Source organism: Nothoprocta perdicaria, unplaced genomic scaffold, assembly GCF_003342845.1.
Source record: "Nothoprocta perdicaria isolate Ctin4 unplaced genomic scaffold, notPer1 scaffold_228, whole genome shotgun sequence".
Classification (NCBI taxonomy): Eukaryota; Metazoa; Chordata; class Aves; order Tinamiformes; family Tinamidae; genus Nothoprocta; species Nothoprocta perdicaria.
The window spans coordinates 1,110,178-1,123,509 of NW_020455450.1; the positions used below are offsets into that span (position 1 = coordinate 1,110,178).

At 48.8% G+C, this 13,332-nt stretch overlaps 2 protein-coding genes across 2 annotated transcripts; one reads left to right on the forward strand and one right to left on the reverse strand.

Moving 5' to 3' along the window:
- The first annotated feature begins 10 nt into the window (after positions 1 to 10).
- VPS26B (VPS26, retromer complex component B) lies at positions 11 to 7,224 on the forward strand. The gene is made up of 6 exons (XM_026039300.1): positions 11 to 260; positions 2,466 to 2,622; positions 2,911 to 3,075; positions 3,499 to 3,674; positions 3,991 to 4,133; positions 4,573 to 7,224. Exons 1-6 carry the CDS (start codon positions 38 to 40, stop codon positions 4,717 to 4,719), a joined length of 1,011 nt encoding a protein of 336 aa, XP_025895085.1. The 5' UTR covers positions 11 to 37; the 3' UTR covers positions 4,720 to 7,224.
- A 1,078-nt stretch (positions 7,225 to 8,302) lies between these two features.
- THYN1 (thymocyte nuclear protein 1) lies at positions 8,303 to 12,581 on the reverse strand. Its single transcript, XM_026039302.1, has 7 exons — positions 12,498 to 12,581; positions 11,543 to 11,769; positions 11,027 to 11,095; positions 10,200 to 10,292; positions 9,416 to 9,511; positions 8,616 to 8,766; positions 8,303 to 8,500 (listed from the first exon to the last, which is right to left on the reverse strand). Exons 1-7 carry the CDS (start codon positions 12,538 to 12,540, stop codon positions 8,454 to 8,456), a joined length of 726 nt encoding a protein of 241 aa, XP_025895087.1. The 5' UTR covers positions 12,541 to 12,581; the 3' UTR covers positions 8,303 to 8,453.
- Positions 12,582 to 13,332: the final 751 nt, after the last annotated feature.

Consider the following 13,332-nt stretch of genomic DNA (forward strand, 5'->3'; position numbering starts at 1 on the left):
GCCGTCCGTGCCGCATTGCGGCCGGGCCGCCGGGGCCATGAGCTTCTTCGGGTTCGGGCAGAGCGCGGAGCTGGAGCTCGTGCTGAGCGACGGCGAGAGCCGGCGGCGGGTGGAGCACAAGAGCGAGGAGGGCAAGAAGGAGAAGTACTTCCTCTTCTACGACGGCGAGACCGTGGCCGGCCGCGTCCTGCTCACCCTCAAGCACCCCAACAAGCGGCTCGAGCACCAGGGCATCAAGGTGGAGTTCATCGGGCAGATCGGTGAGCGCGGGGCCTGCCGCCGCGCGGAGGGAGGGACCGGGCCAGGGCGGCCCTTGTCACGCTCCCATTTTGCCGCCGCTGCTGGGGCGCTGGTGCCGCGGATCCCCGGCGCTGACACGCGATCCACGCTGCCGGGATGAGCGCGCATCCTGCGCGGTCGCCTCCCTAAGCGCGATGCTGATCTCTGTGTAGCCGGCTGGGATGCATCTGGACACGGCAAGGCAGCTGTCACACCCCGCGCCGGTCCCAGCGGGGATTTGGGCATCCGAGACCCTCCGGTGCCAAGGAGCTCGGGGCGGGGGTAGCGGGGAGCCCYGTTCCTGCCTAGCGGGGAGCAGAGYGCTGCCCTCCGTGCAGGCCGCCCCCAAGGAGCGGGTTTGTGTGATGCTGCCCTGTGTTACCCCATGCTCCTGGCATCAGCAAACGGAAATTACAGCTTCTATCTGTTTGACATGTTAGTATCTTGTAAAGCATGGGAGCATCAACCCTTCTTAAAGACTACGAAGTGCTACCCCTGTCCTTTGGAGGCAGCTGAGGATGCAGGGCACTGGCACTTGCCTCTCCTTGCTTTGGATTCAGTCGTTGCCTTCTGCATCGTGCAGCGTAGTGATATATATCCTCTTTTTAAGTGACACATGGCTTCTTTCTGTCCCATAGCAAGAACTCTCCTGCTCTTGGTGGGCATTTATTCAACACAGAGAGACTTAGTTTATTTATGTCACACCTAAAAGGGTTGATGGCGCTGGCTGGTCCAAGTGAGACATATTCTAGTGGCAGTCTCCTCTAGAGAAAGGGTGAAGAAAATGGTGTGCGGAAATGACATTACTTAAAAGCTCAAACCTCACGATGAGTTTTATGGAGCACTGAGTCTCTCTCGGTGCATGAACTCTGCTAGTACCTCCCAAGAGGCTCTGCTGCCCAGCTTAGTGCTGACAGTGAAGTTGGGTGCATGTGAATGTTTGATGACTCAGGCTTTTGCTTCTTGATCCAAAGGTATCAGATTGGCCGGGCTTTACCTTTTTAAAGGAGTGTGTGGGTGCCTGGGAGTCGCACGTAGCTCACGCACAGGTTGTGAAGGGCAGCTTGCACTGGCACTTTGCACTGGCACAGCACGAGCGGAGCTGCTCGGCTCCTCTTCCTCCTCTCCCACACAGTTGTCATGCACTGAGCTCTGCCATAGTGTGGAACCAGTGAGGTTTTTCACCAAGACTTGTTCTCTGGAGCAAATCAAGACCTCTCAAACTTGCTGTTGTCAAATAATAAGCAGGAATAGTTGGAAACCTCCCAGCCCTTCCTTTTTGCTCTGTCACTGTGCTTGCTTTGTTTCCATACAAGTGGGTGGTGAGTTTGCCTCTCATTAGGGCATCAGTGTCTTTGGCCTTACATATAAGACTCTGTAGAAAACTATTAGAAGGGATGGAATAAGCTGCTGGGTCCTGCTCTCAGGCAGCCTGAACTTAATTAATATTGATTATAGTTGACCCGTGTCAGTCTCAGGCAAGCCAAGTTCCTGATTCATGTAGTAGGTGARGCTGTGCTGCCCTCTTCCCACCTGTTTCAGTGCTCTCTCATCATCTGTGGAGGTGGAATATTTATAGACTGGCCTTCTGACTTGAATGCATTTCTGCATGAAGGCCTTTTGCATGAGGGCATGGCTTGGCTCTATCTTAGACATAGGTAAAAACCAGGATCTTCCAATACTGTTAAGATGGTGCAAACTTTCTAACTGCCCCCATTATAAAGCGATGTTGAGAAGGTTAGCAATACACCGAGCAACTACCCCAGGAATCTGGGCTCTCTGTTACAGAATACCTTTCTTTTACCAAGCTTTGTCATCTCCTTGTGAAGAACTGCAGTCAGTTGAGGCCTCTGTTAATAGGTGTAGCTCTGCTGATTTATACAGTGAGCAAAGAGCTAATTGTGCAAAACCAGCTCTTTCAGAACCAAGCCTTGGGATAGCCCTGCTGGGAATCTTGCTGTCGTATCTGCCATAGTGGCACTTGCTCAGGTTCTGGCTTGCCTCTAGCTCAGAGAGAGCAGTGAGCAAGCATTGAATTTTGCAACCACAGGCTCCCCGGGGGGTTCTCTGAACAGCAGGTAGTAATCTGAACAAGACAGTTGTTCCTAGCTGTGAAATCTTCGCCTTTCCTTGCTCTGCCATGTGGGCTGAGCATCACTGCTTAACCTGGCCTTGTATCTTCCTAGAACTCTACTATGACCGAGGGAACCACCACGAGTTCGTGTCTCTTGTAAAAGACCTGGCCCGGCCTGGTGAATTCACTCAATCACAGACATTTGACTTCGAGTTCACACATGTGGAGAAACCTTATGAATCCTACACGGGGCAGAATGTGAAGTTACGGTGAGTCTCCTCCCTTCGCTGACGCCAGTTCTTGGTCCGTGCAGGGTGCAACTACTGATGTTCACCATAAGGCTAACAGGCTCACAAATGCATGAAATGCTTCTACAGGTATTAGAAGAATCTGCTTTTTCATTGGAAAATTTTGTCCTGTCTTTCCAAACATAGGGAATTGGCTGCTCCGGTAGCCAGGGTCCCAATCGGACAGCTCAGAGAGCCCAATCTAATCCATTCAGCCCCGTGTTCCTCCCTGCACTGTCTCTGTTGCCATCTGTGCTGTTGTTCTTGCAGGTATTTCCTCCGGGCAACCGTCAGCCGCAGACTGAATGATGTTGTGAAGGAGATGGACATAGTCGTGCACACTCTGAGCACCTACCCAGAGCTCAACTCCTCCATTAAGATGGAGGTGGGAATTGAGGACTGCCTGCACATTGAGTTTGAGTATAACAAGTCCAAGTAAGTGTTTCAAGAGCACAGGGAATCATGAGGCTGTTGCAGTAATTTCACAGTCCCACTATCTCAGTAGCATCAGTATTTCCAGGTGTCTTCAAGGTAGCTTTCTCAACTGATGCTGGCAGATCTCTCTTTTGGGTTAGTTTCAGTTGGAGTAAAAGGGTCTTTTTGGATGCTTTGCTATTGCAGGGGTTTCTTGCAGACTTAGCTGACCATGCTTAGTGTTCTTGTTGACTTCCAAGGGGCTGGAGGATGAAATGTATTGTTTAAAGCAGCCTGATTGCTGGGTGGAAACACAATGTGAAATTTAGATGTGGGGCTGAGGATGAGAGGGAAGTGCCTGACAACTGAGTTGCTGCTGTCCAGCCTGAGTCCTGGTCTGCTGTGCGGTGTTTGATCATGGTGCTCTCCTCCTTCCTGTGCTAGGTATCATTTGAAAGATGTGATTGTTGGAAAGATCTACTTCCTGCTGGTGCGGATCAAGATCAAACACATGGAGATAGATATCATCAAGAGAGAAACAACAGGGACTGGACCCAATGTCTATCATGAGAATGACACAATAGCTAAATATGAGATCATGGATGGGGCCCCTGTCAGAGGTGAGAAGGCAGATTATCCCCTTCAGTTTCCTCTCTTTAATTCTTTAGGGGTGGGAATGAGTCCCACAATGTCTGCTGCTGCATTTCTGTGCCCAGCAGTGATACACACCCTTCTTCACTGGTGACAGTTTATATAGGTGGTTAAATATGATCCCTTTCCTTCTCTTGTATGGTGGGAGAATTGAGGTGCAATGAGTTGCAGTGACTTTTGTTTTTGAGGAAGCAGTGCCAAAGCCAGGAATAAACTTACAGCCAGTCCTCTCCTACGTTGAATCTTTGCCTTCTGCCTGCACTGATGCTTCTGTGCCCCTTGTAGGGGAGTCCATTCCCATCAGACTCTTCCTGGCTGGCTACGAGCTGACTCCAACGATGAGGGACATCAATAAGAAGTTCTCGGTGCGGTATTACCTCAACCTGGTGCTGATTGACGAGGAGGAGAGGCGCTACTTCAAACAGCAGGTGAGAAATGGAACAGTTGGGCTGGGTGGAGCCTCCAGAGTGTTCCTTGGGGTACTGTTTGAAGAATCTTTTGGAAGGTGGGATTCCCATGGCTGGAGGCATTGTGTCCTTGAGCTGAGAATCCATCAGGATGAGACCACTTGGGATGTGCAGAAAGGGTCTAGAAGAGATGACCCTCAGTTCAGATGTGGATGGCTGAGTGGGGGTGTGTGTATGAGGGTGCCTACATGGCACTGCTCTGCCACTTCACTGCCTGGTGCTGAAGTTCCTGTGCTTCGCCTCACCAACTCCAGCGGGTCGAGTTGTCCCTGGTGCAAGCACTGGATGCAAGGTGCTCACCTAGCATCCTGGTTCAGCGTTTTAGTTTGAGTGGCGTTGGGTGGAGCTGGGAAGAGGTCTCTGAAAGCCCTGACGAGCCCTGCTGGCTGTGTTACTACAGGAGGTGGTGCTCTGGCGGAAAGGAGACATAGTGAGGAAGAGCATGTCCCATCAAGCAGCCATCGCCTCCCAGAGGTTTGAGGGGACATCCTCGCACGCCGAGGCCAAGACGCCCAGCCAGTCTGCAGAGAACAACAGCCGGCAGTGAGAGGCCACGCAGAGGAAGGCAGGCTGCTGTGGAGCTGCTGGGGGCAGCAGCGAGGAGGAAGAGAAAATACTTCAGAGACTTCATGAAAATAAATATCCGTTTTTGACTTAATTCCTTTCTTCGAAGGACAAGCAGGGTGGGGAGGGGATAAGAGGGCAAGGCAAGCTGGAGCTCCGGAGATGTGAAGTCGAAGGTACCTCAGTGCTTCCCAATCAACTACATTCCTCTGGGGTCGGCTGCTTTGACGCGTGTGTCCGGAGCCTGTGGAGCTGCCTGATCTCCTCTTTGTCCCAAGACCCTTTCAGCATGGTAGAAGGGAGGGAGAGAGCAAGCAAAGGCCAAATCCGCTGCTCTTCCTCAGCAGGATGGATATTGCTTCGGGGCTGGCTAGGATAGATAACTTTTCTTGCCTTCTGGAAAGGTAGGGAGGGAGTGTATCCTATCTGAAATAGTTTAATGTCGTCCCCTTTCTCCCTTCCCTTCCTCTTCATGATGTTGTTGGATTCTTTGTCACAAGCAGTTACGTAACGTAGTTGAGTCAGCCCTGGGACTACCATGGAGCTACTTGCTGGTGGAGCACGGGAAACAGGAATGGTTTTGTGTCCTTGCCGTGGGAGCTGCTGACTGCCTCGCTGAGGCTGGATGCTGAGGAGATGAGGTTAGCAGGATGGCATGAAGTGTACGCGAGTGGTGGAGTGTGGAACTGAGAGGTGGCACAGGCTGCACGGGGCTCAGCAGGGCTGCTGGGTGGCGGGAAGCAAGGACAGGAGGGCTGCTGGCTCTGAGAGCAGTGCCACCTCGGTGGCTGCATGATCAYCCCTGGGACTCAGTCTGTCTGCTTTTTGGCACTTGTACAGGTCCCAGTTGGTGCTGCTGCAGGGCCAGACCAGCCTTGAGAGATCTAGAGAAGAGTGTTGGAACATGCGAGGGCAAGGGGGGCTCCGTGTGAGAGCGTGTGTTGCACAGACTGCCCTGCTCATTGCTGTGTCCGTGTCACACGGCAGGCTTTGCAGCGGGGAGAGGCAGCTGAATAGAAGTGTGCAAATCTTGCCTTGTTTTCCTTCTCATGCCTGCTGTATAAAGATTGGTAATCCCAGAAAGTGGGATGCTCTTCCAGGAGCTCTTGGCCAGTATGTGTGTGCTGCTACATGAAGCTCAGCCGCAACTGGAAGGATGATAAAGCTTTTGATTCCAGAGGCAAGTTCCTGAGGCCTGAGCTGGATTCACCAGTGAAGTCTGTGGGTTTGGCGTGAGCTGAAAATGAGAATAAGGGTGTTTTCTATTCTGAGATAAGCTCCATTTACCCTTCAGTTAAGTAGAATCATGACAACATTCCCAGAAGGAAATCACTTCTCTCTTAAACTTTAGATGTGGCTTTGTAGACTTGACAGAGTTTGGCCAATACCCATCCTTTTTTAGATGTCCTCTAAAGAAGCAGGTGGTTAAACCTCCTACCAGATGGAGAGAAGATTGAACTAATACTGGCTCCATCAAATGGAATTTCTTTAGATGTCCATGTGAGTTTGTAGCTCACTAGGGTTTTGTCCAGCTTGGTTTTGACTCTGAATGAATCTCCTCTGCCTCTGTCCTACAGTTGGATGTAGAGCAGTTGTTTTGCAGCTGGGTAACAAAAGCATCTTCTGCTTTGTTTAGTGGAACAGTGCTGGTGGAGGGAATGGGGTCTGGGTGGGAAGGGGAGCTTTTTATGTAATAAGACAGCTACTGTATTTCAGTGATTAATGTGTGTTTCTGCTTGCCAAAGTAAGTTATCTTTTACTCACCATGTGTAAGGTTGTGGTTTTTAGTAGAGCTGGACAGTCTCGCTCTGTTGTAGAGGACACTAATGACCTCATCTCTGCTGAATGCTCTTGTCCCACCATGTTTCTGCTCTGTGATAGTGAAGACGTGGCTTGCTCCTCTTTACATGAGAAGTCTGTGCCATGGGCTGGAGCCATGTCTTCCTGAGCCTGAAGGAAAAGCTTACTTTAGACAATGATTCTGCTATGTCAGGGWAAGGGGTGCTAAGCTGCTGAGTGTCTCAGGGGGCAAAGGAACCTGGATGCTATTTTGACACTAACTTACACCCCCCCTCTACATAGGGGGGCCCTCCTGTGCTGTGGCAATACACAATGTTTGGGAGACAAGAGAAGCTCCCATAGGGACCCTCTGAGGATGGCAAGACTACCTTTCTGTGACTCAGTTGAGCACAGCAGCACCTTGACCACCCTCTGCTTTCCCTTACCTCCCAGCTTTTTTTTCTTTTTTTGTTTTCCCTTGCCTATTCCTCTAGATAGTACGCATGTGGTATTAAAAGAAAACAAGTGGATAAAGATGCCTGTACATTCCAGGAGTGGTTCATTTACTGGCCAAACTGCATCATTGCTGGATATAGTTGTCTGAAAGGACAATGCTTTGTAAGGAGATTTCTATTCAACATCTCTTTCTGGAGGAAACAGATAACTCCCAGAATGCTGCTGAAGGGACTAATTGGAAAATGTGCATGATCCTGTACATTGTTTTTTTTTTTTCTGTACTTTACTTTGTTCCCTCTCCCTTGTTGCCTTAGTTATATAAGAATTTAGAAATTATCCCCATTTTCTACTTAATCTAAACAGACCATTCAACCTGTTACCCACTAGGCCCTCTGTTTGTCTGGGGTGGAAGAGATGTGCTGAGCATCTTCAGAGAGAAGCTGAAGCCTAAGGTCACTCCAGGACAAGGTACTACAGAAAAGTTCTCTTTGCATGGCAAGGGGCAGACACTACTTGAGCTGTCACATCCCCTTGAGCAGGGTGGTTCTGTTCAGTGCTTGGGCCATTCCCTCTCTTCCAGGCAGAGAGTCAGGCTGGGGGGAGTGTTCAGGTACTAAACCAAGCAGTGCAACTTGTAATTAAGCCTCTGCTGTGTTTACATGTTTCTTAATTCATCGTCTTTTCAATGGCTGTATTTTAAAACTTGGGGTTTTTGTCTCTCCAATTAAAAAGAGCCATCCCTGGCTTTCAAATGCTGTGTGTGATTTGTCTGATTTGATTTATATTGCCTGTTTAGGGCCTGCATCCTATATGATATTAAGACATTTTTATTTTAGATTACCTCTTGTCCCCTGTTCTTCACCCCTCCAAACATACTTGAAGAGCCATATCTTTCAGTATCTTCATAAATACTTGGTCTTTCTCTAAGCCACTATTTATAAGCTGTGTGGGTGGAAGACCCATGCAGGTGCTAAAAGTAAGCTAGCTAGTCCTGACATCAGAGAAATAGAAGAAAATAGAATTGAAGGAACAAGGGAAGTTTTGTATCTGCAGGAAGTTAACAGTAATCTCTTTTGCTGCTGTCTGGGGTGGGTGTGTGTAGTCCAAGTGGTCTTGCTTTAGACAGAAGTTTGATACTTTTCTGCAGATGATACTTTTCTGCAGAAAAACGTCTCTCTGTAGTATGTGGAACTGCATCAGTAAACCTCAGGAACTGCTGTAGGAAACCTCCTCAAGCAAGATGCACCCACTTCCTCTTTCCAGAGAGAAACTGCAGGATTTTTCCACCGCTCAAAATTTATTCTAAGAGGCTTTATTCAAAAATAAGCAAAAATAACAGTGTTTCAAAGGAAGGAACATGAAGCTTTGAATTATGTGCACGCTTGTTCTTGTTGCTGTGACCGGGCAAATGAACTTGCGGATGATGCTGGTTTAGGAGTAGGCAGAAGCAGGCCGAGTGGAAGCTGTGCTGCTGTCAGTTTCTTAATGTGGCTTTTCTTCTTCCAGGCTCAAGACAAAATCAAATTCCTCTGTGTTGAAAAGGCAAGGAAGAAAAAGCCGTAAGTGAACTTCCTAGTTCTCTGGGTGAGGGCTGCCTCTCAGAAAAAGTGGCACCAAAAGCCCAGAGAAGCAGAAAGTTCTTACCTTGTGTCAGTGGCTGGATGGAAAGACGTTGCCTTGTGAAGAGCATCATGTTCTTTAGGGGCCCTCCATCCGCTTTATGTGCCAGGTGGTGGGCCTTGATTTCGGAAAGGGGGATGAAACGTTTTGTCATCCGCACAAACTGGACATCCACCTGGGGAGTGATGGGCAGCAAAGAAGCACAGTTGGCAGGGCTGGACAAGGACACAGCCTCTAAATGTCTCAAAAGGCCTTGAGGAGGGGAGAGGATGAAGATCTAAAACTGAAATAAATGATGGATGTCTTATGGAAGATGTCGTATGGAAGCTTTTTCTTGCTCAAGGCTACAAGAGCTTTCAGACACTTCTGGCAGGCCCCTTTTTTGCATGGATCTTAGTGCTGTCTACTAACAACATATATTCTTGTGGCCACAGACAGTAAAAAGTAAAGATGTGGGTTATAACCAGACTGTGAACAGTCACTTTCCTATAATTTAGTTTGCCTCAAAACTACAGCTTTGTTTGCTGTAGGCCCAGAGTGGTGCTTAAAGATGTTGTCTTTCCTAATGCACATTCTGCCATTCAGGGAGGTTGATTCTGCATCCAGAAAACGTACGAAAGTTTTGAGAATTCTTTTTGSCAGCTGGGTGACCAAGATAGGGGAGAAGGCAGAGAAAACAATTAGGACTGGATTTGCTCTGGAGAGGGAAGGTAGCTAGGATGGGACAGACTCTTAAGATGATCTGTGATGTCATGAGAGGAAACTGCTAACTCAGCTGTGCTTGCACCCATATTGAAACTGATGTATTTTGTTTACTACGTTACCATAGACCACTTGGGGTTCTCTTTTCTGCTGGTGGAATCATAATGAGGATCCTTCTGATCAAACTGTGTGTGATCAGGGTATGCCTCCTTCACGATCTGCAGCAGAAGGAGAACAGAATCAGAGACACGTTCTTGTCAATGAAATACTGTTGTTAGCAAAGACTGTGAAATGCCCATAAAAAGCTGTGACTAGACATAAGGAATAAGCCTGATGTTAAAATCAGCCTTGCTTCCTCCGAGGTCCTTTCCAACCACAAGAGGCATTTCCTTCCTTCGTGTTTCTTGGCTCAACACACTCCAGATCAGCACGGATGTCAAGGAAGCATCATCACCCCTTTGGAGAGCAACGTGGAAGGAGCACATACACCAGAGGAAAACTGATATATGCAAGGATAGCATCTATGGCAAATACTGCTCTTAAAAGGCAAAAAATAAAATTTTTCTGTGCTCTAGGTTTTAGGTTCAGCAGAACTTATCRAGTCACATTTTAATCGGATGCCCTGAGTGTGCAGCAACAATTGCCTTGGCTGGCAGCGCTCTGAAACGACAGCAGGAGCACAGCAGTTTGGCTCCATTTCTCTAGGGAAAGAGACAACTAGCTGAGCRAGCCCTGCTGCGGTATGGCCTGTTGAGCCTAGATACCCAAGGCTCATTCACTGCTCTCTTGAGACTTCSCTTGCACTCCTTTTGTTTTGAGACAGAAGTGGAGCTAATGAATTATTTGATAACACACTGATTTCTCTTTTTTCCCTTCTGAATCACAGAACGAGCAAGAGGCTCTCACCTTGACAATGCCAACGATGCCGGGCTCCTTACAGTTACTGTGATAGAAGAAGGCCTGCTGCCCAAGTTTCATTGCCCTCAGGAAATTCCGTGCCTGTCGGATTTAAACCAGAGACTGAGCTCTTTGTAGGAGACATGGCAGGCCCTCTCGGGGCTTGACTATAAATGGATGAAAGCAGGAGCAAACAACAGGAGAGGGATATGTGCTTCAGAACTACTCTGTTAAGCCTTCCTACACTTGTCCTACAGATGTTTCATGCTGCTTTCACTTCATGAAGTGAAAACAAGGCTAGAGAGCAATATCCTGATGGTTAGAAAGCACTGGGAATTTAGCAGCTTGGCCATCCTCATTCGGGGATAGCAGGAGACTTAAGTTTGCAGCAAATAAGAAGCAGAGCTGGTCTCCTTTAGGCAGTGTTCATGGATCTCCTTTGCACAGGAAGGCTGGCACAGAAAGCTGTACATTGACAAAGTGCGGTACTTGGTTAAGCAGAGACTTGCTGGAAGGTGTTGAGGAGAATAAAGACTGGTGCTCAGTTTGAACTCCCCAGAGACCAGACTAAAGGAAAACCAAACAGTTGGCAGTACTGTCTAACCCGATTCAGGCTGACAGGAAGTTGAGGGAGAGGCAATTAAGCATACGTGCTCTGGTCAAAAGACAACGGTAAAAGCAAGCAAAAAGTTATTTCCAAAAGGAAATAACTTCAGCAATGAGATAGCTGAAGGGGACAAGTCATCTGTTGGGAAAGAGGCCACTTGCATTTTTCTGTATATTTCCTACTGATTACTTGAGTGATCCCATCTTTAACACTGGATGCTGCTCCTTACCTGGTAGTTTCTTACTCCTTCCCAAAAGGTYGTCTGATTGGGCTGAGCCTTCAAGTCTTCAATGCTGAACTGCCAAATGGAATGAAAATGGAAGGTAAGCTCAGGTGTGAGGCTGGTCTCTTTTGTCATACTGTCTACATTTTGCTTAATTTGTTTTTAATTGATCCTTCCATTATAGTACAATCTTTACAGAACCTTTTGATTCCCACAGGTTCTGAAATAGATGCTATAAACATCAAATCACCCCTAGGACCTGATTTCTTCTCTTTTTACATGGATCAAGCCCTAAGGCTGTTGTGCTGGAAAAGAACAGCATTACCCTTTTCTCTTTCCAGGACGACAGATCATTGCTGAGAAGCAATGGAAAAGAAGGAAAGAAACACTATCATGTTGATAYTGCAAACAACCTAAGCTGTCTCATCCTGTGACTCTGTGTTTAACTAATGCTCTGGTTCCGTATGGAGCTGCTTACACCCTTGCACAGTTAAGAACACTAGAATTGGTGACAGTGCTTACTTTCATATCCACTCCCTTCTCGAGCCTGCTCTCTGGCTCCGATTTCAGAAGCCAGTGACAATATGTTTGCTTGCTTTCCTCTCCGCCAGCGTCGCTTTCTTTTGCTTTTTTCCAGTTCTTCCATCCTGACTTGGAACTCCCAGCTGGAGGTTTTGTGGACTTCTCCTCTTCTTCTTTTTTCTGAGTTTCTTCAGTTTTTGCTATTTTAGCATCAGGCTCCTTTTTATCTGGAAAAAAACAGCAACAACAACAACAACAAAAAAACATTCCGATAAAACACATTTTGATTCTGATAGGGACTGGTGCTGAAACAATGTCATTGTTCAAGATAGTTTCACAAACTGATATTTGCCTACAGCAGAAGTTTGGACCTTGTGCTGGGTTTAACTATTGATATTACTCATCAGAGCTGTTGAGCATTTCTAACTCATGTGTGAAATGAAGATTTTTTTTTTGTGGTGTGCACAGATGTAGTTTTTAAATAATCATAATTCTGCTTATACTTGGCAGGGATAAAAAAAAAAAAAAAAAAAAAAAAAGCTAAGAAAGGCCATACTTATGAACAGCAGAGTTAGAGGCAACAAATTCGATTTAAAAGAATGTGGCGAATAACAGGAAAATTGAGCAGCAAAGCAAGCTATTTTAATTACTGCAGAAGCTGGAATCCTTAGATTAAGCCTCCACTGTGCTTGCGGTTCAGAGATGGTCCATATTCCTGTTTGTCTTGGACCCAGAAAACAAAACTGTCTTGTGCTGAGAACACCTCCTTGTCCTTGCTGTATGTCTGCTAGACTATTGTCTCAGTCACACATGGATGCTCAGCCCRTTTTTGCAGAGGAAATGGTGTCTGTAAGACACGTTGCTCTGCAAGACAGACCGTTAAGATGACCATCTGCACTTTCACCTAGCCAGGAACCCCAAGTGAGAGCTGCTGAATTAGGATGTCTGCACAGACCTGCTACTGCTCCTTTGTCTCTCTTTCTGCTTGGCCAAGGCATTTCTGGTCTCTTCAGATTACTTTCTTTTCACTGAGAAGCACCTGTTGAATGAGAAGGGAGAGGGAATTAATGCTTCTGCAGGCAAGCTGGAGAAAAGGGCAGTGAAAGCAAGTGGAGAGCGGCTCCCGTTCCCTCGTCGAGCTCACTCTGTGAGCACCACTTCCTGCGTTAGTGCGAGCCTGGCGCTGGCCGAGCACCACACCCTTGGCGGGCTGCAGGCACGCAGGCCTCCAGAGCGGCCCGTGATGGACGGTAGCAGCAGGGCCGCTCTTCTCCCCCGCACAGCAGCGCTGCAGAAGAGTCCAGATGGCGCCGGCCCCAAGGGTGGAGGAGCTCCCTGCCGCGCAAGGGGCACCGCGCTGCCGGGGAAGCGGGCGCAGCTTGTTTGCAAAGCCTGCGCTAGGCTCGCGCTTTGGGGAGCCTGCTGCTCGGGGCTCTGCAAAAGCCTCTCGCGAAAAGGAGCCAASGAAGCGGCGGGTGCAGCCCCGGCCCGCCTGGGCCAGAAGTTTCCTGGCCCGGTCCCCTGGAGCGGCATCAACTCGTGCAGGTCCCGCGCGCAGGCGGTGCCCTCCCTGCGGCCCCGCTCACCCGCTCCGCTCCGCTCGCGCCGCCGGGACAAGGATGCTCGCGCAGTCGCGGCCAGCGCCGACCCTTATGCAAAGGCGGGCTCGCCCCGCGGGCGCAGCCAATGTGCGAGCGGCGGGGCGGGCAGGACTACGGCTCCCGGCGGGCCGTGCCGCGCAGTGCTGCGCCGGGCCGTGCCGCGCCGTGCCGTGCCGTGCTGCGCCGTGC